Raw genomic sequence first — 27,989 nt, forward strand, 5'->3', positions numbered from 1 at the left:
ATCTCAACATAGTTGAAATGAAAATCAGATCTCAGAAAAGACATGTCTAACGTTGTAGCACATTTGGGGCTGCGGTGTTAAACACGTATTCTATAGCATCTAATGCTTAGCTGCCGAAATCAGAGTGCACTTTTTGAAACCTAAGTCAGTGATTGCTGTATCATAGAAGTCAGCACTGGTGCCTACCTTTTAAGATACACGGCTGATCTTAGTCGACTGCAGCTGCTGTTTGTTCCTTAAAGCTCGAGCTGACAAAAAAAAAACAACAAAATATAGTTAACATTCGAGCTGTTATTCTAACGAGGGAAGTTTTTTCTTTGATAGTAATAGAAAGAGTCGAACATAGCGAGACAACAGGCAACTCAAAGACTGTCCTAAACGCCCTAATATCGGCAAACGTACCATAATATTCGTTTACTGATTCATCAGTTAGCATATGAAGTTTGTTTTGCTTTGCGTTTTAGAGGACTAAGCTTGGCGGTCAGGAAGACTGTTCCGGACACTTGTCATGAAGTGAGGAATAACGCATCACATTACCTACAGCAAAGATGGTTACTTCATACTAGCCCTATATGTACCATCTGCGACTAAACTTTTTTTGTATTTGGTTGCAGTTCTCTCTTAAAAACGAACTTCCTGTGCTCTGCAGTTTTCTGCGAAGAATAGTCAGGCGCCATGGTAAATCAGCCGCAGCTGAGCTCGCGGTTGGCAGTGGGTGCCGGAGAACAGCAGGACTCACGTGTGGCTCAATTCTACCATGGTCGTGTCCTATTCATCACTGGAGGAACAGGGTTCATAGGAAAGGTAGGCATGGTTCCCATCATTGGTCACACCCACACATTCAATAAATGTTAACGGCCGTTTGAATGCCACAATTTGTGAGCTGGTTGTAGGAGCAATTACATCTGGAGCAAGTTGCCAAATTGGCACGCGTAGTGCTTTCGTGGTTAAATGTGCTTTGGGATGCTTAGGAATTAGTAGTAGTTTTGAAGGAATTAGTAGTAGCTTTCACAAAAAATCCGCCACGCGAAATGGTTCTTGGTTGGTCTGCGAGAGTGCGCTAGGAAATCGCGACCACCAATAATGCGATAACCAAAACGCTGGCCAGTGACGCCTTATTTAGAAATGTGTCTAGCATATCGACTCATATGACTCACCTACCGGAGTTACATGCTCGTTTAATGGGTCATGTGACACGTTTAACCGGCATATGGCTCAGCCAGTAACTGGATGGAACCTAGCTTTCCAGCGCTTCATGGATCTGGTGCGACAGGACAGATGTCATATACAGTGTCATGGTGTCTAACACGACATAAAACAATATCGGTCCAAAAAGAAGCTTCGATCCGACCAGGTTTCAGTCATTTTTATCACTTGTGCCTTGGAAAGCCGCCAAGCAGCTTTACAGCACTGCTAGACTGAAATATGTGTTTTATTCTTGCTCGAGTTAACGATGCTTCTTCATAGCATTAGTTTTAGTTCATTACGGCTCGACATAAACATCCTCGTGTTTCAGGTTCTGGTTGAAAAATTGCTGCGGTCTTGTCCCGGAGTGAAACGGGTCTACCTTCTCGTGCGAAGCAAGCGCGGAGAAGAACCGGTTGCAAGGCTTCGAACTGCACTCAACTCTGAGGTAAACTCTGCATTCGGGCTTTAGTCTGAACAAATAATTGTTGGAGCTAAGCTATATATATATATATATATATATATATATATATATATATATATATATATATATATATATATATATATATATATATATATATATATATATATATATATATATATATATATATATATAAAACTTTAGATTTTCTCGGCTTCTTGCCACTATTATACCCTTTTGTTTAAAGCCAATATTTGGGCTGGATTGTTTGAAGCAGAGCTACCAGTCATGATCCTAGCGAAAATTAACATTCATACACTAGAACGCATTCTCACGAACGATTTTCAGGGTTGAATGCAATCAAGCTTCTTATTCCTTTTCCGCGGCCGTTGTGCCGCATACTGCGTTGGCTTTTTTCCCCTTGAAAACCTTTCAATGGACGCCAAAAGGGAAGAACCTTTTATGGCCTCAGGCAATGGGCGTATTAAAAGACACAGCGCTACCACATCGCCAAAGGCAACGATTTCAGTTTACCGCATAATCATAACGTCAGTACGGAAGCGATAGAGGCATCGTGGTGGAGCATATGATCAATCTCAGTACACTACCGTCGTTAAATCTTTTAAAAAGTTCCTTTTAGTAAGTGGAAACGGGTTAGTCAAAAAGAATTTAAGAAAGCCAAACTTCTTTAGCTTTTCTTCCACACACGCCAGGTTGTTAGGGGTCTTTCCTTTCATAAAGCATGACATATTATATCGTAACGATAACAAGCTCCCGGGATCAGCTGCGCAGTTTGACAGCATCTGTACAAAAAGAATCCATCTGTATGATCGACGTAGAAGTTCGAGCTAATATCGTGTTAGTTTTCCTTTCCTAAATGTTTTAGCTACATTTATTTCGTTTTTTTTTCTCCAGGTATTTGACCGCGTCAGGCAAGAGCAGCCTGCTGCCCTGGAAAAAGTCAGGGCGATCGCAGGGGACCTGGCTTTGCCGAACTTGGGACTGAGTGATGCCGACCAGACATCCTTAATCGAAGAAGTCTCTGTTGTCTTTCACTCAGCTGCCACCGTCAGATTTTATGATCCTCTGAAGTGAGTTACTCAAGAATTTACGTACACATATCATATTTCAGATCTATGCTCTCTGCATTTGATGTCATTGAAAAAGTTCCTAAAACATGACGTGAATAGCAGCTACATCCTGTTCATTATGTATTTTTGGCATAGCATAAGCTAAATGAATACTTTTGGTCCCACCATCCTCATTCCCACCCTCCCAGAGGAGGAGAAGGCCCTCCCGGGGGGTTAAGCCATCACAGCGTTCTTCATTAAACCCTTATTGAACTGGAGCGATCTAATGTACTTGTATACTTCGGCTGTCCTTCTCATTTCGAAGAAATCACTTTTTCCCGCTTCGTTGCTGCTAAGAAGGCGGGGCTCTGACCACTTCATTCACATATGCGGGCACAGTTTCAGTTATTGGTGAAAACACACTTATTAATGCGAAATAAAGAAACCCAACGCGCAGCAGTCCTCCATGTGAACACGCTGGCCAATTTTAGAACTCTGAACTGGATGTCTTTTTCAGACGGGCGGTTGCGTTCAATGTCCTGGGCACCCGGTGCGTTCTGGAACTTTGTAGGAAGATGCCAAAGCTTTGTGTAAGTTATTGTCATCTTTGTACAAATAGTCAGAGCTTTGAAACGTAAGTAGCAGGACGGAAGAGAATGCGAATAATTATATGCATAAGTAATGTATGCGCTCTAAGAGCAGTGACAGAAGCCACGGAAGTACTGTGCACAGCTAAAATCATCACATCAAAGAGAAATTAGTAAAACAAGCAAACTGCGCTGATAAATTCATCACCATGGCTGTTGAGCCCCAAATCCTATCAGCAGAGCACAACAAACAATTTTTGTCTGTGCCAGCTGTGACTTTTCCAGCTTAATGTTCGCCAGTCTTTTTCTTTACGCACCGACGAGCTGAAAAATAAATGTTCTTTTTTTTTTAAGAAATGACACCGGGTTCTCACACTATCCTCCACATAATCTAGGTCATTGCGATGGTGAGCTAAAAAATAGTGGGCACTTACCTAGGACATCCCCGGTTTCACGCCCACAATTTTTGTCCAGCGGGGAAAATTTGCGATGCTTTCTTAATTAAATGAGGAATCTGGTATCTTAATTACGTTGCCCCACTTCCTCACAGATTTCTTCGTGCCATCAGTTGTTAAAGGGTGCTGAAGCTGTCAGCGCACAAATCTGTGATCCTAATTTAAGACTCTTATCTATATTCTATCGGTTTTCACTACACAAACTAGGGACGCCAGTCTGCCCTCTTATATGTTTAAAGAGTTTATTTTTGTGCCAATCTACCCACGTATTTCCATGCATATATTGATTTTTTTTAATTTACAAGGCAAGCAGTCTGTATATAGTTCAACTCTTCCATTTTAGTAAGATGCGCCCCAATACATTCAAGATAGCCAGGGAAAAAAAAACGGTAACTGTGAACAGATGCCGTACACTGAGGCCATACGTAAATTAGGATGAAATGTCAACTTCCCTCAAATTGAATTCAGTGTTTACTTTCTACAACATGCCGGAATGTTTTCAGGACTAAAAGCTGCTCTGGGCAGCTTGACGTGGTCACAGAAACGTTCACTTGGTTTTACAAAGACGACAAAGCAGCGGAAATATGATACTGAGATGATAAAGCCATGTACAGAACAGAACTTATGATTAATTCCCTGTGGATTACATTTGAGTTCGTCAATTTACACGCATACAAAAAAGGCTAGCAGGCAGGCTTGATATAAAACACACATAACATAAAAGGAGCAAATTTTGCACTACAGCTCACAATGAAAAATACTCAGCTTGTATAAATTAATATAGCAAAAACTAATTTGAACAAAACGTAATAAAACGTATGCGGCTGTCAATTTAACATCATTTAGTCTAGAACGACAGCAAATTATACGACACAGACAATATTCTCCTAATATTTACAAAAAGCTATCGCAACTGTTTTATATTGAGAAGTTTGGTGTCTTGATGCTTGTTAATAATGGAAGGGACAGTATGGTGTAATGTTACTACATCGCAGTTGATGCGGAAATGAAGCTCGCACCATGGGTCAGTGCTGGCTGTACGTGAACCATTGCCATTAGCTGTATGGCACTCTGTAGATATTAAGAAATCATTTAGGGCTGTACAAGTGGAAAGGAAGATAGGAAGCGATATTTGTGCAGGTGTACAAACTATGATTTCTTACTTTTGAAATGAGACACGCAGAGACCGGAATTATGGAACGTGTGCGGTTATGCGAACAACTTTCTTTTGCAGAACAGTTAATCTATGGATGTTTTGTTTAGTTATATTCAAGAATAGGCTTCAATAATTTATATACGAAGAAAGCAATGCTTGCTAAATCTGAAGTTTCATTAGCGCGGTCAGGAAGGATTGGCATCGTGACAATGCTTGTGACAAGCCTAGAATTCTCGTGAGATGCCTATTCTTGTGACAAGCCTAGAATAACAGCATTGTTCTCTATTTTTTTATTACGAATGAATTTCTCTCAATGAAGACAAATAAATAATTAGAAAATGTTTTTATTCCAGGCTTTTCATTGTGGTTGCACTTCTGTAACACATACTTGGGTGTGCCTTCCCACACTGCTAATTTCAGCACTTTATTTCAGGCCATTTCTGAAAGAAGGGTACGAAAGCGTCAAAAATTTAGAAATTTAAATAAATTATAAGTACTTTTTGTCAAATGTTAACTTTTCTTGCAGCTATAGCTTCTGCGTGCGATATAAGCCAGGTTTCATGAGCGTATCGGTGCTTGTATTATTGCCACGAAATATTATCTGGCTACTATTCGTAAAGTATCACCCCACCTTAATTTGCATGTTCTTAATATCTAAGGTCTTAGAGCTGTTCAAAACCATGAATATTTCAGTGATTTCACATGCATCACTAGGCGCAAGAGAAAACCTTTCACATACGGTCTGGTCTGTATTACCAGAAAATCACCAGTGGCAGTTGTAGAAATAGCCAAAAGGTATGCGTTGAAAATGTTCGCCAGTTTTTGACCAGAAATGTTTCGGTTATTGAGTGTCATATTTTCGGATGTAAATGCTTCTTTCCGTGGCCCAGTACACGGTTAATTACCTTCTATGCAGCGTCCGGCTGCTTGTTTTTATATCATCAGAGGAATTTCAATAGTGAGTTGTTTTCGTTCGCCTGCGTTCGATGTTCAGTTTATTTCGATGCGTTTTGAATTTCTACAGTGCCATCGGAGATCGACTGCATGCTATGGAATACATGAAAAAGATAGTTGTTCTTTTTTTATCGTTTCTAAGTGGGATTGTGTCATTCATGGCTTTCTTACTTTTTTCGATTGTTTAATCATTTTCATTGGGAGGTGCATGACATAGATGCTTGTAAATGCTTCAAGAGACTCTCTATAGGGAACCTGCGCGGCCCAGGTGGTAGTGCAATTGTTCCAATTGGGGACTAAAAACTGCTTGCTTCTCTCACTGGGCCGTGTGTTACGGCGCTGTAATTGACACGGCAAGATTCAACGCAGGTTCGTTATAGGCGTCATTTGCATTTCGTACTTGCATTACAAACGACCAATCATGCTATGCTATTTCTTATTTAAAATACTCCAGAGCTGCTACAGATACACACTCAATCAGGAAGAGCTCAGAGCAGACATTTCTGACCAGCTGTTACCGCTTTTAGCTGTTTTACTGATTTAATTTTTTTTCGCATGCCTTTCCTAGGCTTTTGTGCACGTATCAACGGCATATTCCAACTGGAGCAAGAACGAAGTACACGAGATGATATACCCCTCACCTGTAGATGCGCAGAGGTTAATAGAAGCAACCCAGTAAGTAGACTTGAACGTAGTTGCTGTGTCACAGTTATTCTACAATGAATCTCTTAAATTTATTATGTCGTTATTATTGGCCAGGCTTCACTCTGTTTAGCTGAACTGAGCTTGTCCACACGCAAAGGAGCAAATAATTAGGACGATCAGTTAGTCATGGGAGGTTTGTGTTTTCCTTTCAATGCAGATGCGTCGATGAGAAGATAGCTGAAAAAATGAGCGAGTTCTCGATTGGGCAGCCAAACAATTATGCTCTGACCAAGGCAGTGGCTGAATCACTGGTTTTAGATGAGCGAGGAACACTGCCAGTGGCTATAGTCCGGCCGTCCATTGTCACGGCCTCGTGGAAGGAACCATTTCCGGTGAGGAATCAGGATTATGTTCGCATACTAGTATTCGATCACAAAAATTAAGGACTGTTTAACGCCTCGTAGTGAGCCTAACTTCATTAACAAACCATCAGTAATGTAGCTGGGGCTTCATCAAGATGAAACCGCTTTCTACGGGGTTTCTAAGTGCATTCTCGTGAAGCAAGCTGAACTCCTTAGCTCTTCATATGACGATGTGAAAGCTGCTTGTGAGCGTAGCGAATTTACGTAGTCCTTTCTTTCTTTAAGGGTTGGGTCGACAACCTCAATGGCTGTACAGGTATCATGGTGTCTGTAAGTACTAACAAAACGTATTGTCTTTTTGATCCCGAGGCTGTTACGTTTTAACATGGCGGGAACTGTCGTCCTTTTTTTTTTTTGCATATGCCGTGATGTGCAATGTGTTTCCAAACATTTGCAGTTGGGTTTGGGCCTGTTACCTTCGGCCATCGCGAAAGAGGAATGCTTAGCTGACCTCGTTCCTGTGGATATAGTGGCAAATATGCTCATATGCGTCGCTTGGCACACCAACACAACAAGGTAATGATTATACCTTGTCCTTTCTCAATCATTCTCTGTGGAGTTTTAAATGTATCCACGACGCGTAATTCTGTTCTCTTAAATGCTAAAACAGCCCAACTTCCGGTTTCGCCTCTCGGCTCCTCTACCACGTTTTAAAGGGTTGTTTTGGGCCTCAGAATGCAATCTAAAAGCTAACAGACACCCTGGGAGACTAAAATATCCAGAGTGATAGTGAAAGTCTTAAGTAAAACAATGCACAAGGGGGGTTTAAAGGCCCTGTAAAATTCCTCTGAGAGGCTGTCAGAGCTGGGCGTCTCCGAAAGTGGCAATTAATGCATGGCATCCTCTAATTGTTCTTAAGTTAAAGGGCCTCTGACTGTCGAGCTCTCATCCTCTGAAATGGGCTTCTCGAGAGAGATAAAGCGCGCTGCATCCTCAGCATCCGTGGAGAGGGAGTAGTGGTACACAGAGAGGCAAAGTATTTTATAGCGAAAGCGCTACTTGACAAGGTAAAACCTGCTCACCGATTTGTGTGATGCTTAACCTTGAGGGTGATCTTGGGCAGAGCATAAATAACTAAATGAAATAAATATTGCCGCGACTGTAATTTGAACCCGCGCTTGCATGAAAGTATCAGCTTCGCTGTCCACTGCACGAGAGCACTAGGCTGTCGCCGCAGCCGATCATGCTTCGTGTTAAACTGCAACACACTCGTCTTCTTCGTACATCGCCTTCTTCATCAACTAATATTACTATCTAGCTAATATTAGCGCTTTGAGCTATGTGGCGGTAGTGACATAAAGATGTACGATGCATGCGCTGGCATGGACAACATGTGGCAGATACACACCGCTAGAACAATTCGCGTTGGCGGTGACAAAGCTGCTGCAGAGATGCGGCACTGGAGCATAATCTGTCAGCGTACATTTCGTAAATTGGCACTGATGGTGGAAAAGTTTAAGATGTGTACAACTGGCTCCCTGGGTCAATGGACACCACAGTCGCGCTTTCAGGTACGTGGCGGTGGTGTCCACCTACAAAAAAACTCTGCTTTTTCACAATATTTCGTGCTTATCAATGTTAAACCATCAGGCAGTTTTTCGAATTCCGACGTAACTTCGTTAGCGCTTGTGACCAAGACGACATCACAATGAAGTGCTGGCATTCAGTTAGCGACCGCATGGTGGTGGTGGTGAAAGTATTTGAATGAAATTGTATAGGAGGTTGTAGCGGCGGTTGAAGCTCTCAGTCCGGAACCCCATTGTCGTAGGCTGCTGTCCGGGCTCTTTCGATTAGTTCTTTTTGACTCGTTTCGCCCGAGCTGGTCATAGCTGCCTTCCACCCCCCCCCTGGGTTGGCTGGCTATTAATAGTGACTGCTTGATTTCGTTGGCAGGCCCATGCCACATGATATACGTCCGCCTTCTCCCCGCAGAATTGGCATTGCGAGTCAAATGACTCCGGATCTATTGCGTGTAGTCTTCGGGGGATGTTGTAAGTGTTGGTTTGTGGCTTTCGGAGGTGTACCTCGTCCCCTTTGTCTAGTGTCTTAGCCGGCGGAGGGTAGACCCGACGGCATAATCTTAAGTTCTGAAGTACGTTGGTGTAAGTTTGTAGTGGGGCAGGAGGTTCCACGACATTCGTACTGGGTGCCCGGGGGAGAAATGCTCATGATAACACTCATTAAGCAAGACCTGACAGTCGGTCGCTAAATGTGCTTGGCGAAATTTCGAGCGAAACACAATACCGGCAGCCATGTAGAGTTCCACGTGAAATTGTTGAAACTGCAACTTCACATTGGAGAGTACCGCTGAGTATGAACCAGAAGCCTCACATTCAAGATTTTGAAGGTTCGAAAGGCTCTTCAGCATTTGCTTCTCGTGATGTTTCCTAAAGTAGGATCTTAATGAACCGGTTTGAATGGCAATGGTTCAGACTTCCGGCGTTAACGTCTTCCGAGCAGCCTGTAAATGCATGCTCTTGGGAAAGCAAGGCTAAAAAGTTGAATTTACACGTGATTCCATCCCCTCATCTCTGATCAACAAACCATTTAGTTTCCGTTGAACCCATTGAGGTTGCATTTAGTTCGTCGAGGGTGGAAGTTGGAAAGGTGCATTCACCGATAGGCAAAGTAATCATCGTGTGATCTGAAGAAATCTTAATAAATAAACTGGCTTAAAAGCTGCACGATCGTTCTTCGCCTAACAAACATGAAGAACTGGACTAGACGGGCACGCGAATTTTCCCGGATACGCGCACTGGAGCAGGATGTGGGCCAAGATAGCCCAGTGTCTAATAGGCCAGCGTTTTAAGTTATGCAATAGAGCACCATAAAACTTCTGTCGCTACTTTAGTTCAGGCGGCTACGAACACTTGGATATCGCACGCAGTAGAAGCTCCCGATTTAAATAGCACGACATTCAGAATGCAGTGGAGCAAGTAGGTTAGATTTGCGCGTTCATGGAAAGCGTAGAAGTTGATCTATCGCCGCGGCTTGCCATACATCCCAACACAACGTATTTACCGCTGCTCTATATTTAGTCGGGAAATCAGGTGAGAATACAGATGATCTTTTCTAAGAACAGAGGGCAACCCGCCGAAAAACCCAGAGTCTAAAGACACCGGTGTCCTAGTCGTTTGAGCATCCGTCTCGCATGCGGGAGGCATGAGGTTTAAATCTACAGTGCCACCGGGTACCCAGTGGTGATACAATAGGCACAAGCTTTCTCCTGAGTGTTGCTCGGCTTCTTTAGGGTGAAGTGCTTAGGAAATCGGTCTTGGACCCTACATTGAGTAGATGAAAAAACCTTGCGTCATGGCGCTCTTTAGCCACAAATGCACTTGCGCCAAAAAAAAACTATCGTAATCAAGAACACCCCAAAACCGCAATCGTCTGGAAAAGGCTAGAGGGCTCTTTCTGTGGCCTCATCACTACGTTTCTTGGTCTCCTGTATAGTGACAAACTTAAGCTATATACTACTAAAGAACAGCAGGAGCTGTTGTTCCGGTTTTTCGCTAGAGATCCACGGACATTTGTAGCGGCGCTGGTATCGCCTACGGCGCTGATGAAGACGAAGCTTGGAGCGCGGCCTGGCTCGCGCAGTTCAGAACGCTTTCGGCAACCGGCTTGGCCAGCAACGTCAACAGCCCACTCCACCGTTTCAGCCGCCGCGGCAACCGCGGCGTCAAATAAATGTGGACTTCCTGCCACACGTTCAGTGTTCCGAAGTTCCGGTGCTGGGCGGCCACCATGATGGACTAGTGATGAAATTACGCATCCATGAGGTAAAGCAAGGAAGGAGAGGGCGAGCGGTGTGTTGCTTTCTTCATTGGTGCTTTGTGACGAGGCATGTGCCTTGCAGAAAGGTCATCAGAGTCCTAAGAAGACCCAGGCATTTGCGACCATACATTCGGTATCATACTTTCAAAGTCATACTATCAAAGCATGGGCCACCATTTGAACCCCCAAAAGGCTGCATGGTAGGCACAGCACTGGCTCTTGCACGGTGCACCCGCTCACGCAACCGGCTTCAACTGTCGAACACTGACTAGGGGACGTCGCAGTAGCCACAACGCCTGGACTCGGGAGCGCAAGGGCGTTGTCGAAAGTGATGCACATGAGACATTTCTGTTGCGAGGATATCCGCAGAAAACTCGGCGCCAGCAGGCAACTGTCGTTTCAGAGGAGGCTGGGACACGACAAGTTCATCTGTAGCAGGTGCAGCGCCACAAACCGCGTCCTAATCTTGTAACAAGGCTGCATGAACAGCTGTGACGGGTGCACCTTCTGACTCGCTGCGAGTCGAATCGAGTACTTCTATAGCATAAATGAAAAGCTGCTGCAGGGTGTCATCCATAGGATGGGGGCCACCTCGCGGCTTTTGTGCGTATGAAACTGTGCGCTCCTCACTAGAGTGGCCAAAACGCCAGCAATCATCAGAGTGGGGATTTCAGCAGTGCCGACGAATGTGGCCCACCTCGTGGCAACGTAGGCACAGGGGTGGCCTACCGTGAATAAAAAAAAATCACTGAACTCCAGATAGAGTTAAAAGATGGGGTACATCGCTGACCAACAGCCAGCTTCAACACAATGCCCCGACTCAATATTACATCTACGTTTCCGTAACCCTACTGTCTTTAACCGTGATTGATGTCGCTATCCCGCAAGATCGTAGGGCATTGCGATTATCCTCCATCCTCCACGACATTCGGAAGCCACAGCAGACTGGTCATGACAGTATCCGTTTCTGGGTAAATTCTATTCAACGATGAGTTCTGACGAAGGTCTCCGGTGTTACCAAATTTTGAATTTACTAACACTGGCTTGCTTGAGACTATTCAAATATGCGACATCTGAACTGTCCGCATGAACTAAGGTCACTCAAGTTAGTGACAGGACGCAGAGCGTCTCGAAAGTTCTGAGCACATTCATCATCATCGTCATCCCGACTATGCCCACTGGAGGACAAAGGCCTCTCTCATATCTCTTCAATTAACCCTCTCAAATACCAGCTGCGGTTACCTTATTCATACAAACTTCTTAATCTCATCCACCCGCTTAACATTCTGTCGCCTCCTGTAGCGCTTTCCTTCCTTCCTTTGGAATCCAGTCTATTACCGTTGAGATCTTGCCTTCGCATTACATGCCCTGACCAAGCCCATTTCTTCCTCTAGATTTCGACTAGGATGTCATTAACACGCGTTTGATCCCTGACCCACTCTGCCTCTTCCTGTCTCTGAACGTTACACCTTTCATTATTCTTTCCTCAGCTCGGTGCGCTGGCCTTGACCTAAGCTGAACCGTTTTCGTAAAAACAGTGTTCGATACCAGCTTAGTCGCAGGCAGATGGGGGCGGACAATACGGTAAGGATTACTGCTGACCGACTCCGTAACAGCACCTCTGCCCTCTGGAGCACCTCGCCGCACCTCTGGAAATTGATCCTTTCTGAGGAACACCGAATAATGTGAGGGTTCGGAAATCACTTCTCGTAACTGCGGTCTTATTCACTCTCATCAATGTATTCCGCTTTGCAGCCAGCTGGCGCTGTTTAACCGGAAGTTGCAGGACTGTGCAGTTGGAAGAACGGAATCATGTATGAATGACAATAAAAAAAGCACTATGTAAGAGCATATATCGACGCAGCTTTGTTTATTAGGAAGAGATTTAGCCGAGGTTCAGAAAAATATGTGTATGAATGCTGCACAAGTCATAATATTTAGTTCACTGCGATGTTTAGAAACGGTGCCAGACAGACAAGGCAAGACACACTTGACTGTAACTACAGGATATATTTATTTCTTTTGTGGAATGACAGAGAATAACATGAAAAATGTGAGCAAAATACCAGCCATTCACTTATTTTCACAGAGCAAAGCAAAAAAAAAAATGGTTGCAGTTACGCTCAACTAAGCGTGGTTTACCGAAATCGCCCCGACGACGTAGACGGCTCCGGCCAACGCGCTGCGTTCATAGCTAGAACTGCAATGCGAATGCCGCGAGAGCGGCGCCGGCTCATTTTTCCAGCAAACTGCGAGTCATGCGGTTAGTTACTTGGCCACAGCTGCCAAGGCGGTGGTCGGTGCAGCGGCACCAGCACAGCGGCGGCTCGCATTTGCAGCTGCGACGTGGAAAGTCACGTGGCTGCCACATCTCCACCGTTCCTCCACTTGAAAGTCAAATTGCAGCGTCGATGACCTTGACTTGACTAGGCCAGTAAAGCTTTCGTTTTAATAAGGAATGAGCGTAAAAGAAGACGAAAAATCGCTGCTTGCGTCATGTAATACACATGTAAGCCCTTATCAGTGCTCTTTTTTTCTATTACATCACTATGATGAAGTTAATGCATTTCAGAGTCCGCATTAACAAAAAGAGAGACTATTTCTCACCATCCCTCCTTATACGCTGGCTTTTGCTTTCGATCGGAGCCTCCTTTGATAAGAGATCTGGCGGCAGGCATTGCTCTCCCTGCCTCCGCACTATGCAGCTAGGAATGATAGAGGGAGGAAAAGGTGAACCAGGCCAAAAATCGTGACAGTATAAATTCCCAGAATTCTTACTCGGCACATATCTTCTGTTTTCAATTATTTCAAAAAATAACAAACAAAGTGCTATCTGTGCTTCTGTTGGGATATGTTCACTTGTTCTTCTCTCTTTTTGATTCCATCAGGCTAGACGGGCTGGATCCTTATTTCTTCTCTGGCCTAAGCGTTCATGCAGAATTACAGTGACGGGTGTATACCGCACCAGCTTAATAATTGTGCCTCATTGCAACATGGTTGTCATAAATACTCAGATATAGGAGGTGCATATAGATTGGTATCTTGAGAGTCATGGAAGCCTGGCACGCAGTTAATCATAGCGTAATACACCTGCAGCAAATAGAGCTAAATAACGTACCACAAAACAACGCGAAACCAGGACGAATAAAGAAAGGGCTCACTGCAACACGAGCGCTGACTTCCGAGTTACCCAATAATAATTGGCTTTTGGGGAAAGCAAATGGCGGAGTATCTGTCTCATTTATCGTTGGACACCAGAACCGCTCCGTAAGGTAAGGGATAAAAGAGGGAGTGAAAGAAGAAAGGAAGAGAGAGATGCCGTAGTGGAGGGCTCCGGAATAATGTCGATCACCTGGGGATCTTCAACGTGCACTGACATTGCACAGCACACGGGCGCCTTAGCGTTTTGCCTCCATAAAAACGCAGCCGCCGCGGTCGGGTTCAAACCCGGGAACTCCGGATCAGTAGCCGAGCGCCCTAACCACTGAGCCACCGCGGCGGGTCGAGTTAGAAGCCAACGTTCGTGTTTCTATGTGCCCTTTCCTATCCCGTCTTGATTTCGCGCTATGTGCTATGGGCAGCCAATTCACTCAACAGGTTCCTGTTCAAGTAAATTACAATAAGCAAAGTTAGGTCGCCTTCAACGGCGACCAGCCGATCAGTAAATGCAGTAATTAATAAATAGGCAAATTTCGACCACTGGTATGAAAAGGAGAAAAATTTGATGGATTTTTTTTCAGATATACTTGTTGGCTGGGCAGCGAACTACGGGTTAACGACACTCAACAGCGGCTCCAGCAACTGACGGGCGCAACTTGCTCGCTGTTCTTTCTTACCGCGTGATTATTTTGCACTGTGTTCTAAGTTGTGCATAGGTTTTAACCACACCAGTGGACTCGTGCGCTTGAAATCGCAAATGTCTCTGTGCAGGCCAGAACACATCAGGGTGTATAACTGCACTAGGAGCAACTTCCAGCCACGTACGTGGGGTGAAGTGCTTGATGAACTACGGAGGATCGTCCCAATATATCCCCTGCCCGACACGATGTTCTACCCCTCTTTTTTGGTGACCGAAAACCAGCTGTTGCATCGCCTGCTGCTCCTATGCCTGCGCTACGTGCCAGCGCGCACAGCTGACCTGGCCCTGCAGTTGACAGGTCGACAGCCGAGGTTGGTTCCGGTTTTGCCGACGCCAAATGAAGAAAACCTTCCCGCTCATGAAACGGCACGCTGAACTTTATCGCATACTCTGCTATTCGTTTTGGCCCTGCTAAAATGAAGCTTTTAGTTTTGTTTTTTAGCATGTCAATAGATCAGAGAGAGCATACGCTGAACATGCTTCCGGCGCGGAAAGTCGCTCAGTTCAGTCATACAAAGGCCGAGTCATTCAAGGCACCAGTTAGTTGAAAATATTTCGCGAATTAAACTATCATTAGGCTGTCGCTTCTCTAACTCATGATCGATGTAAGGCCAGCAATCTAGGATTATCGTAAGGGAAAAAGAAAAGGTTAAACGGCGCTATGAACAAGCGGAACCTAAAAAACCATGGTTGCCAAACAGATTAATTAAGGGTTGTTATTGAGCAGCGTGGGAGGAGTCTCAAAAGTTTTCTCTACAGAATGCGCACTCACTGACGCTCAAGCAAACAGAGTAATTTTCATTCCTTTAATTGTTGCCTTGTTTCCTCCAGTACACCGCACGACGTTTTGTGTCAGATTAGTGCTGCAAAATTTTCTGTACATGGCGCTGCATGTTCGGGACACAGAAGGTTAACACGACAGTGGCGGTTAGCAATGTAACCGCCTTTGTACTTCGAAACCAATCGCTAAAGTTTAGTACTTGCTGTGACATGATAGTTTGGTTCGTAGGCTACAATAAAATGGCAGGGTGCACTTGACGCTTCATCTTTTGGGTTTTACAGGTTCGTAGCCCTTTATGAGAAGGTTTACAAGGGCATCGACGCAGTAAAGTTCTTTACGACCAACAGCTGGCTTTTCCGATCGAGCAATGTCGTCGGGCTGATAAACGACCTCTCTGCCACAGATAAACAGGTGCATTTACCTCCATTCAATACAATAAAAGCAGCCAGATGGATAAGATAGCTATTTTCAGAACCGACTTGCTACCCCGCCCCGATTGCTGAGTGGCTAAGGCGTTCAGCAGTTGCACACGGACCCCTGGTCGAGCCTCAGATTGGGGCGGCCCGGCACATTGGGTTACTTGGCTTCAATGCCTACAGACTTATTTATTAAACTTCTTCATGCCTAAAGGTACGCTTTAAAAATAAAAAGTGGCGCATTAGTTAGGGGGTAAGGGCCAAACTAGGCACCCGTATTTCGATTCAAATTTAATGCAGACATGGTACTGCACTGAGGTTTCAGTGAACTTTAAATACTTCCTCGTGACCAATAATAACTCGAAGCCCCCCAAAGCGGTGGGATCTCACAGTACATTATGCATCACTGACATATTGAAATTCATTCATTGTTTCGTACTGACTTGCTCACAGGAAAATAATAGTTGTGATATAATACTGTAAGCCCTGTCCTAAAGGGGAGACTTTTTTATTGTTACGAGCAGCTCTCTGTATTTACAGCTGCAGTAATAATTCTTGTTTTCCTACTAACACAGTTGTTTAACATCGACCTCCGAAACATGGAATGGACCTCGTATTGCGACAACTACGTGCTGGGTGCTCGCAAGTACCTCTTCAAAGCCAAAGAAAACGAACTTCCGCAGGCACGGAAGCGGTTACGACGGTAAGAACACGCATCAGCTGCTGCTGAGTTTTTATCTAATCCCGCGCGGAATACGAACAGAGAACATCTGTGTGCGGGCAGAACAGCGTTCATCGTATTGAACTGAAAGAAGAAACGAAGGACGAGTACAGTTACATCGGACACGAGAATGCAATACTACTAAGATAACTAAATATCTGCTCTCTGAGAGAATAGGGTGCAGTGAGGATACTAACCTCGTCTAGAGCGTTTGAAAAGTGTACTGTTGAAGAGAAGAAAGCGCCAACCAGCCTCAGCCTCAAGATTTCAGGGCCAATTCCCATGCGAAAGCATCAAGCAATGGGCAACGAACCACAAACACGCGAGCACCAGATATATAGAAAGCAACTAGCAGCTAATGTCAGATATCACTGTTTTGAGCTGAAACTCACCGCTTCGCAACGTAGGACCTTTATGCATACACACGGTAATAAAAGATTAAAGGGGGGCCTGTCTGGTCGCCCTTTCTGGTCCGTGGGTTTGTTTGCTCTTTCACTAAGTAACAGCCTGCCGGGTAATGCACGTTATGAAAGAAAGAGATAATAGAAGAAAGAGATCAAAGCGCGCGCGACTAAAATTACTTTCTCAGCTTGTTAACAACACTTTTAAGATTAATTCATCAATGTACATTTTACTGTCACAAAAGCGTGCATTAAGAAACCAGCACGCGTATACGCTGTAATGACCCCCATAATGCGCAGGTCCACACGGGACGGAGAGGCAAAGAGACACCGTATGGCTCAGTTTAAACAAACAGGTATATTCAATAATTACACATGATTAAGATTATACATCAGAGGCTGGGGCGTCCGAGCTTACGTGCCGACGACTTCATGGGGGCGATGGAGTGGCTCCGGAGTTGGGCTCGAGCGGTTGCTGGCAGAAGCTGCACGCCGTCGGGGCTTCGGCGCTGAAGGCCCTCTTGGCGAATGATGTCGTCCTGAGCGTGTATGCAGTAGAATTTCAATAGTCGTCCGTTTCTTCGAGGATGGTTCCCAAACCCTTCCTCTAGTGTCGTTCGGCTTGGACGATGAACAGGAGGCGAGCTTGTAGATGATGACAGCAGAGCATAATTTTACAACAGAACAAACTTTGCACTACTTTACTCATCGACCGGGCAGGTTAGTGCCTAAGTAGCATCACATTTCATACTAAGCATGGAGCCCCAGCTCAGACTGGACTGCATCCGTTTACATGCGCTTTTAAGCACTTGATTAACAAAGGACTAAGGGCGGTCATTTCCAGTGGCCCGCCCAAAGCATCAATTCTCCAATCCAAAATAACATGCGAGATGGGGACCACCCCTTGGGCTGGGCTTAGCCTCGAACCCAGAGTCTGTTAACAATACAAACTAAATAAACAACAAAAACGCCACCACTCTCTCTCAAATGAGAGTATACACAGGCTCTCTCTTCGGAGCTAATTCACTAGCGCCTGTCTTTCCACATTCTTGGCGAGTACTACCTGTCCGCCATGACAGGTGTCCGTCGCGGCCCTTCTGGGAAGCTGTGGGTGCCTTCCCGGCGATAGCCCACGACAAAGGAGGGGGGGAGGGAAAGAATGTCGTCTTCGCGGTATCGCATAGCGTCGGCTGTGGTACGGCGCGCTCTGGCCCGCTGACAGCTCCCTTGTCCTGGAATGTAACCGGAAATTGGGGAGGATAAAGCCTGTTTCCCCGGGGCGGCGGCGGGACCGGTTTTTCTGGTCGTCACTCAAAGAGCATGGCTGGGTAATTGATGATGCCGCTGTCACGGGTCTCCGTCTACGCCGCGCCGTCGAACGTGGATCCTCGTAGCATACACGGAATGTCACACTTGCTCACCCTCCAGAAGAATGTTCTCCGAACATTTGAGTCCACGCAGCTCCCCTTGTCTTTCTGAATCGCCTCGCACAGTGCGTCCGACAAAACACTTTTCGCTGCACTCAACACCACTGCACAACACCATATGCCTCCGCTGTCAATACTGGCGTCTCCAGGGGCAGCACTGATCTTCTTTTACAGATAAACATGAAACTCAGCACCCAAGCCTCTCTTTTCTAGTCCAAACTGGACGAAATAAATTTACCACAGTTACAAAGGAGCTCCCACTTCTAGCACGATCACGGCACAGACAAAAATATAGATAACGAAAGGAAGTAGGGCAGGTTCTGCATGCGCTCCGCATGCTCTCCTGTGAAGGTGTTACTTAATGACAGAAAGGTTTAACTACCAACTCCGATAACTTAACACATAAGCACATAGCAATGTTATGAGCTGTGGCATTACACAATTCTAACCAGTTCAAAACTCCGCTCTGTTTACGCTATTAGTCCGACTTAGCTTTCCGATTTCGCAGCGGATATCGGTCTTCATGAGTCATACTAAGTAAGTCTGTGCCCCTTTGTCTGCTTTGGGACTCGCGAGGGCTCGTGGCAGGAGCCTCTCCTGGCGTTATCTGCGCGGCAACCTCGCGCGCTTCTTCTTCTAGCAATGCATGAAGTAAATCCGGTGGCATTCTGGCCGTCACCTCTGGCGCCTGCCGAACAAATGCAGGAGAGGGCGTTTCTTGCGAACTATCTGCGCGCTCCGCTTCACTTCTGTCCCCATCAAAATCCGCGCTTTCCCTTTCCTCATTTCGTGAATACTGAACCGGTGCCGACTTGAGGCGATTTGCGTGTATCCTTATCAAACGCCGGTTCACGTCTCGGACTCTGAAGTTTACCGGAGAAAGCTTCTCGACAACCTCGCACGGTCCTCTCCACTTCGTCTGGAACTTACGAGCTAGCCCAATCTGCCTTTGGCAGTTTTCAATGTACACGCTGTCCCCCACATCAAACGGCGCGTCTCTAGCACTGCGATCGTGCACCTCCTTCCTGCGCTTCGCCGCTTTCTTTAAGGACTCCTTTGCGATGTCCCTCGCCACTTGCAAGCGCGATTCTAGCTCAACCTTATAGTCGTCCAGTGAAGCGTATGGGACACGACGGGGGCCCTCTGGCACTTCACTAGGCTGGTCCGGGTCTCGGCCGTAGAGAAGAAAGAATGGCGATTCGCCCGTGCTCTCGTGTGCTGCGGAATTGTAGGCAAACATTGCATACGGGAGCCACAAGTCCCAGTCCCGCTGGTCGCGCGAAACAAAATGCGACAGGAACCCGGCCACGGTTTGGTTCAGTCGCTCCACCGCGCCGTTGCAAGCCGGATGGTACGGTGTTGTCTGCTTCTTAGCGATCTTAAGCAGCTCGCAAACTCTCCTCATTAGCTGCGACACGAAGTTCGTTCCCCGATCTGTCAAGAGTTGCCTCGGGGGTCCATGTCGGAGCACGATCTGTTCGACAAATGCTCTTGCAACCGTGTCTGCCTTCTGATCTGGGAGTGCTACCGCTTCCGCGTATTTTGAAAGGTGATCGACAAATACTAAAATGTACTTGTTTCCGGAAGTGGTCGTGGGCAAGGGGCCCATTATGTCCATACCTGTCCGCTCGAAGGGAGCCGAAACCTCAGGGAACGGCTGAATTGGAGCTGGTCTTCGTCCCTTGGGTGTTTTTCTTTCGAGACAGGAATGACACTTCGCACAGTAGTCTCTAACATCCTGTCGCATGCCACTCCAAAAGTACAAACGCTCCACACGCCTGCGTGTCTTCGCTACGCCAAAATGACCGGCGCATGGCGCATCGTGAAACGCGCGAAGAACCCTTTCTGTCCACGACCGAGGTATGACGACTCTCTCCCAAGCGGTTTTCTCTGGTCTCCCTTTCCTGGTTGGCCTCGTGCGCCGACACAGGGTGCCGTCTTTGCCAATGAAATAACCTAGCTGTTCGGGGTGAGACGGTGCGCCCTCTAAGCTTTCGATTATTCGCTTCAGGTCAGGATCTTTGCACTGCTCTGTGCGTAATTCGGCGGGGTCGACTACGGGGACAAACTCATCTATAGCTGCCACGGCAGCTGTGCGGCTGAGTGCATCAGCATTCAGATGTGTCTTTCCTGACTTGTGCTCAACTTCAAAGCAGTATTCCTGCAGGTGTAGATTCCATCTAGCGAGTCGCGAGCTAGGGTCCCTGACACTCATCACCCATTTCAGAGGATGGCAGTCTGTGACTAGCTTGAATTTGCGGCCGTAAAGGTAGCATCTGAAGTGCTTTACTGCCCAGACAACGGCGAGGCACTCCCTTTCCGTAGCTCCGTACTTTTGCTCTGTGGGGCTCAGCTGTCGGCTAGCAAAAGCAACGGGATGTTCTTTGCCCTCGATAACCTGAGATAGCACGGCACCCACTGCGAACTTTGACGCATCTGTGGCCATAACGAAGGGCAAATTAAAATCCGGGTGGCGCAACAGCGGTGCACTCATTAGCTTCCTTTTCAGGGCCCCAAAAGCATTCTCCGCATTTTCGTCCCAGCGAAAGGCGACATTTTTGGCTGTTAAGGCGGTGAGCGGCTTAGCGAGCTTGGCGAACTCCTCTATGTGCCTTCGGTAGTAACCGATCAGGCCGAGAAACTGCCGGACCTGGCGGACGCTAGTCGGGGATGGAAAATCCGAGACACACCTTAGTTTCTCAGGGTCCGGTCGCACGCCGTCAGCTGAAACAACGTGCCCGAGGTATTTCACCTCGTTTTTGAGGAATTGGCACTTAGAGGGCTTCAGCTTGAGACCCGCTGCTCTTAGTCGCACCAAAACCTGCTCAATATCGCGCAAATGGTTATCAAAACTGTCACTGTATATGATAATGTCATCCATATACACGAAGCACAGCCTCCCCAGAAGACCTGCCAGGATAACATCAGCGGTTCTCTGCCAGACAGCAGGGCTGTTGGCCAGACCCATCGGCATTCTTTTCCATTCATAGTGCCCTGAGGGCGTGTTGAATGCCGTTTTCTCGGCATCTGCCGGATCCATTGCTATCTGCCAGAATCCCGCCGCCATGTCCACTACCGTGAAGTACCTGGCAGAGCCCAGCTGAGAAAGCGTCTCCTGTATATTGGGGATGGGGTATGGATCGATGGAGTTACGGCATTTAGTTTGCGGTAGTCCACTACCAATCGATACGAGCCATCTGGCTTTTCCACCAATAGTGCTGGTGCTCCCCAGGGTGACTTTGAGTGTTCGACAATGCCGCGATCAATCAGGTCCTGCACCTGCCGCTCCATCTCCTCACGTTGGGAGTAAGGAATCCTGTACGCACGCTGGTAAACGGGCGATGAAGTGCCGGTTTCTATCCTGTGCTTTATAACGCCACAGCAGCCCAAATCCAGGTTGGACGCGGCGAATACCTCCGAGTAGTCGTTCAGCAAACCAGCCAGAGCCTCCCTCTCCCTGGATTTTACGTGAGAAAGATCGAACGACACCTTTGGAGCAGCCGAAGGACTAGCATGCTCTACAGTTGCGAGTACCGTATCGGTGGGCTCACGTTGCTCTATCGCAGAGGTGAAGAAAGCCAATGTTTTGTTCTTTGGAAGGCTCAGTGGCTGCTGGCTACAGTTAACCACCCGTAGGGGCACTCTGTGGGCGTCATTAACTGTCACGAGGCACGCGGCTGCCTTCAGGCCATTGCTGAGAGAGTCGACCGGCTCAAGCACTCCCACGGCGCCGCTCTCTACATCTGAAGGCACAAACGCGTACAAAATGTGCTCCGACCAAGGAAGAACGACCGCCTCCTCGACCAGCCGGACGGCAACCCGCGAATATACCTTCTCCAATGATCCCACTGTTTGACCGGTGTCAATATCGGTAATGCGAATCTCAGCCCCTCTCCTGTTCAAAAACGGAACTTTTGAGCCGCCCGCATTAACCTCTTCCTCAGAGAATGAGACTACTATCTTCCCTTTTCTCAAAAAATCCTGCCCTAATATACCTGACACTCCGTTTGGCAGAGACACCGTGTCCGGGCATACGTAGCAGGGGTGCTCCAATGCAATTCCGCCGAGAGAGAAGTGTAACCGGTAGAGTCCACTTATGCCAAGAGGATCCCCCGTTATGCCTACAAATTTGGTTGCCATACCACCAGACGCTTCCAACACCTCGCGGTCCCCCTTCCTTCGAAGCGTGTTAAAACTGCTCTCCTTAAGCAATGTCACCTTTGACCCCGTATCTATCAACAATTCCATACAACAACCATTTAACTTGCAACGCACAACAGGGCATGCCTCGTCGGCCACACAAACTACCACCACCTCATCATCCACTGCTCCCTCCCCACGCTCCTCAGGCTGGGGAGGACTAACTAGTTTTTTGTCTCGGTATCTGGAGCCCCGCTGTAGGCTTGCTTAGGGCGTGTCTCGCCTGCTTCTCTTTGTGGCTCCCCACGGCGCACGTTTTGGCAGAACCTGGCGATGTGTCCGCGACCCTGGCAAGCGAAGCATACGATTTCTTCAAAATCTCGCATACCGCGCCTGTAGCTTTGTGGCGGTCTCCGGTTTCCAGCGACTGGGCGCTGTTGAGCGCGCGCTTCAACCTGGCGTTCTACCTGCTGAGTTAGCAGCTGTTCCAAGCGATCTAACCGCTCTGTCAAGAGAGCAACCTCAGGGTTGAGCACCGCTCTCTCTATGACGCGTACTCTCGCTGCGGCTGTCGTTAACGCCTCATTTCGTTCCTCATCCAATGCGGCCTCCACGGCTTGGTCGAAATTGCTCGGCTTGCGCGAGAGCACGAACCGGCGCACGGGGTCTTGCAGACCAGCCACGAACAAAGCGGTCATTTCCTCTTTAAGTATATCCTCCGCGTATTTCTTCCTTAGCTGGTCTCCTTCCTCCTCCCTGCTTAACGTATCGCGTGCTAGGCGCTGAAGCCGCGACGCAAATGTTCGCACGTCCTCCCCTACCATCTGTCCGGCGTCACGGAACCTCTGTACCCGCACGTGACGTGGTTCAGTGTCGAAATGCTCAAACGCGAGCTTCTTAAATTCCGCAAATGATTTTGTGGATTTTACTTTTTCGTCTCGCCAGGCAAAATCATGAGCAGCTCCTGCCATCTTACACCTCGCCATTCCCAGCATTTGAGCATCGGACCATCCCCCCATTTTCCCAATCTCTTCTAGCATGGAAAAGAAATCGCAGATTGGAACCCCTGTCTTATCTCCGGTAAACGTCGGAATGACGCTTCCTAATGCCAGCATGCTTGCTCCGAGCGACGGCTGTGGAGTGGGAGCTCCCTCAGATACAGTCATTTTTTTTTTTCAAGCCCTCCAGTGCCTCAAGCCTCTCAAATGGGGGTAAAAGTCCCACAATCAGTCCCGTGATTCCCTTTTGATTACAATTTTGAAGTCATGAATGTCACAGCATTCAGAGGACATTTGCTTTTGAGACCCCACTTCTGACACCAGTGTAATGACCCCCATAATGCGCAGGTCCACACGGGACGGAGAGGCAAAGAGACACCGTATGGCTCAGTTTAAACAAACAGGTATATTCAATAATTACACATGATTAAGATTATACATCAGAGGCTGGGGCGTCCGAGCTTACGTGCCGACGACTTCATGGGGGCGATGGAGTGGCTCCGGAGTTGGGCTCGAGCGGTTGCTGGCAGAAGCTGCACGCCGTCGGGGCTTCGGCGCTGAAGGCCCTCTTGGCGAATGATGTCGTCCTGAGCGTGTATGCAGTAGAATTTCAATAGTCGTCCGTTTCTTCGAGGATGGTTCCCAAACCCTTCCTCTAGTGTCGTTCGGCTTGGACGATGAACAGGAGGCGAGCTTGTAGATGATGACAGCAGAGCATAATTTTACAACAGAACAAACTTTGCACTACTTTACTCATCGACCGGGCAGGTTAGTGCCTAAGTAGCATCACATTTCATACTAAGCATGGAGCCCCAGCTCAGACTGGACTGCATCCGTTTACATGCGCTTTTAAGCACTTGATTAACAAAGGACTAAGGGCGGTCATTTCCAGTGGCCCGCCCAAAGCATCAATTCTCCAATCCAAAATAACATGCGAGATGGGGACCACCCCTTGGGCTGGGCTTAGCCTCGAACCCAGAGTCTGTTAACAATACAAACTAAATAAACAACAAAAACGCCACCACTCTCTCTCAAATGAGAGTATACACAGGCTCTCTCTTCGGAGCTAATTCACTAGCGCCTGTCTTTCCACATTCTTGGCGAGTACTACCTGTCCGCCATGACAGGTGTCCGTCGCGGCCCTTCTGGGAAGCTGTGGGTGCCTTCCCGGCGATAGCCCACGACAAAGGAGGGGGGGAGGGAAAGAATGTCGTCTTCGCGGTATCGCATAGCGTCGGCTGTGGTACGGCGCGCTCTGGCCCGCTGACAGCTCCCTTGTCCTGGAATGTAACCGGAAATTGGGGAGGATAAAGCCTGTTTCCCCGGGGCGGCGGCGGGACCGGTTTTTCTGGTCGTCACTCAAAGAGCATGGCTGGGTAATTGATGATGCCGCTGTCACGGGTCTCCGTCTACGCCGCGCCGTCGAACGTGGATCCTCGTAGCATACACGGAATGTCACAACGCTTATCGAATATCCTTATCAAAGTGACAGTTTCAAAGGTACTTTCTTCCCGCTAGTAACAAGAGAATGGAACCGTCTAGACGCTACCGTAACTAACGCTGATTCATTTTCAAATTTTTGTTCCGAAATAGAAGCCGAGTTTTAAAATTAGAGTTGCGGTTAGAAAGCTTTTTCTTCATTTTTGTCTAGTTCAAGGAATATACGATGTGTCGTGCCCATGTTAAATTTAATGTTTATGTTTTTGAACAAGCATGTTTTTTTTTTCTTTAAGTTACTTACGGAAATCTGTCAGCTTCTTTTCAGTTTTTCTGTGCTATGAATTGTCTAGATTATAGTTGTCTTTTGCTTTTAGAAATGTTATCCTTTGCAATGATACATGTCATGCCCACCTGCTAAGGTCTCCACCACAGGTTGGCAGTATTCCAAGTAATAAAACACTGAGGATTAAGCAGATGATCTTCCCGGTCGCTAATAAACAGTTGTGGCAGATGCATGAGAACGAGACAAATAATAAAGGCGGGAAAAACTGACAGGTGCCCAGATGGCCTCATGCGAAGAACTGCGTAAGATGATGCTTTCGCATCTGATTTATTTGTCTTTTGACGCATACCATTGCCTGAAAGTCGCCCCAATTACTTTTCTATACTTTTCCTCGCGTTTATGTCGCGCTAATGGTTTCATGCTTTACATTTGCTGGATTTACACTTCGCTTGATTATGACTGGCTTTATGGCTGGTTCATAATTTTCATGGTTTTAAATTTGTTTCGTTACACATATTCAGGCTAACTTGATGCGCATCGTCGGATAAACCTATGACGCAGGATTGCTTTCGGCGCCGCATTCCCTTTCACCGCTTTACGAATTGGAAAAACCTTTCACCGCACTCGCCACTCGCTTGGGGGCATTGCTGAGCCCGCCTCTCCACGTCTGCTAATGCAGATTTTCCTTCTCGCCTCTAGTAGGGTAGGGGGGGGGCGCTGACTCAGCTTTTTTTTATGCAAGGAATGTTGCTGGGCGAATTGGTTGGCATTCATTGTTCTTAGAAAGGCAGCGCTGGCGGACAACGGACAAGGACAAGAAGTGGACACAACTCCGCTTTTGTGCGCATCGTAGGCATAACCAGGTAGTAGCGCATCTGTAAGTATGACTGGAGCTGCTTTAGATCGCAGAAGAACTGGTCCCGTTTTTGCAGCCAGATTTTTTTCGACATGGTGTTAGCAATGCCTACTTGACTTTAATATTAGCAAGTAGGGAGCATGGTGAATGGGACGGCCGGGAGCCTTTGAGCCCAGCAGCCTCCGAGGCCCGGGCCACAACAGCGGCTTGAACGGCAGGGATAGAGCTGCTCACCAGTGCCCCCACTGCTCCACAGTGTGGATATTACAGCGTGGTGTTGATATTAGCGAACATGCCCACAGGACCTGAGTTAGATTTGCGGGTTCGTTGCAAAGCTTACACGCATTGGAGTAGCGGTTGGGATATATGTGGGCGCACAGAGTGGAGTGTTGGTATATGTTGGTCTAAAGGTGGTGCCAGGAATGCTCCTGGGCCTTGGACAGTGTCTTGTGTCCCGCCGGATACCTGCGGCGAGCCAGTCGGTAGGCTTGTGTTATTTCGTCCTAGATGGCGACCGTATACCCTTGCGGGTACTCAGCATGCCTGCTGTCTTTGCCCCGTAGGCTAATTCGCGGACGGTGTTATGGGCAGAAGTGTTGCTGGGTAGGAGAGAGTGAGCCGGTGCCCATATGAGACAAACAAAATATGAAGTTTGGCTGTGCATTAGGGTGCGCTGTACAGGGGCAGAGATCCGGCTGCAGGCGTAGTTTTGGAAGGCGCGTTTGGAATCGCTTATAATGGTGGTGGTGGTGGTGGAGGAAAGGAAAGCGCGATAGATGTGTTCTCAGACACCTCTGTGTCGATTGTGCATAGTGTGCAACTAGTGAAAGGGGGTGTCGTTCACGCCTCTCACCACCTGTTGTAAAATTGTAAAAGCATTCCAAACTCACTGGGCGCAAAGCTACACAAGCAAAACCTTGCCGTCATATACACTAATCGCTACGCATGGTCCAAGTTTTCTGTAGCGATGCCAATAAAAACTGGGCAAAGTGCAGTCCACCATGAAGAGTAACCTAACGGAGAAATGGAAGGTCAAATTTTAAGCACCGCGACATCCGCATTCTTGTGTTATTTTCTCCTTGTTTAATTCTGAACCCTATAGCCGTCCTTACCAGCGAATTCCCAAACGCTCCTCGACTCGGACTCCTACTCCAAGCGGCCTTCTAAGCTTATTTTTGGTTTCCGAAACCCCAGCCTCCTTGCTTATGGTAAGGTGCGACTTTTGGACGCCCCGTGGTAACAACCACGTTGCTTTGATTTATTGTTCTTTTTTCCTTATGTCATCCTTCATCGCAATAAATTCAGTTATAGGTCTCCACGCCTCCCGTTTACTAACTTCTTCTATGTTGTGTTTTTTAGAGCAATGCACCGAATTTCTAAGATAAAGATGCACCAACCAACCCAGCCTGCCGCTCTAATACAGCCGATGTTTTGTCTTAATCTCGTTTCCTTACGCTATCCTCGCATCCAACAGTGAAGCGGGGTGGAATAATGTTGCTCAAGGTCGGAGATAGCGCCGAGCGGTGTTATAGAATCCCAATCTTTACTCGAATAGCAGGCGGCTGCTTCATCCATTCCACAGAGTGGAGGCGGAGTGCCGAGTCGAGGCGCGTTTGTGAATTCTGTGGTTAGTGTTCTCCTATGTCATGGCAGTGTTCTCTTGTTCTTCCCAGGCTCTACGCTGCACACATTTTCGTGAACTTCTTTTTGGCAATTGCTGTGTTTGGTCTGCTGGTGGTAATGTGGCTTAATTGTTGTGTGAGCTAAGCAACGCCCACGTTTGCCATATATGTGTGCAAGAAGTACCATTTGCTCGGGACCTGCGATCACTCACACTGTGACGGCAACGACAGGGGAATTAGTAGTGGAGTGCGTGACGTGCGTTGACGGCGAACAGGACAGAAACTGCAAGTATACGAGCTCAAGCCCCTCTAAAGTATCGTTTTCGTCACCCATTCTCATCGGGAAACCAATAAAAGCATGAAGTTTTTATTA

General features: G+C 47.1%; 1 protein-coding gene across 1 annotated transcript; it reads left to right on the top strand.

Annotated features, from left to right (window-relative positions):
* The first annotated feature begins 675 nt into the window (after positions 1-675).
* LOC144129904 (putative fatty acyl-CoA reductase CG5065) lies at positions 676-27,945 on the top strand. The gene is made up of 12 exons (XM_077663962.1): positions 676-804; positions 1,517-1,633; positions 2,522-2,697; positions 3,194-3,266; positions 6,397-6,503; positions 6,691-6,865; positions 7,121-7,165; positions 7,293-7,411; positions 14,603-14,842; positions 15,594-15,723; positions 16,304-16,431; positions 27,668-27,945. Exons 1-12 carry the CDS (start codon positions 676-678, stop codon positions 27,759-27,761), a joined length of 1,533 nt encoding a protein of 510 aa, XP_077520088.1. The 3' UTR covers positions 27,762-27,945.
* The last annotated feature ends 44 nt before the right edge of the window (positions 27,946-27,989 follow it).

This window comes from Amblyomma americanum, chromosome 4, assembly GCF_052857255.1.
Source record: "Amblyomma americanum isolate KBUSLIRL-KWMA chromosome 4, ASM5285725v1, whole genome shotgun sequence".
Classification (NCBI taxonomy): domain Eukaryota; kingdom Metazoa; phylum Arthropoda; class Arachnida; order Ixodida; family Ixodidae; genus Amblyomma; species Amblyomma americanum.

Bases quoted from the DNA above. Each gene is read 5' to 3' on its own strand.
- LOC144129904 (XM_077663962.1), top strand. From the start codon at position 676: ATGGTAAATCAGCCGCAGCTGAGCTCGCGGTTGGCAGTGGGTGCCGGA. The intron at 1,634-2,521 runs GTAAACTCTGCA...TTTTTTCTCCAG, and splicing joins GAACTGCACTCAACTCTGAG to GTATTTGACCGCGTCAGGCA. The intron at 16,432-27,667 runs GTAAGAACACGC...TGTTCTTCCCAG, and splicing joins GCACGGAAGCGGTTACGACG to GCTCTACGCTGCACACATTT.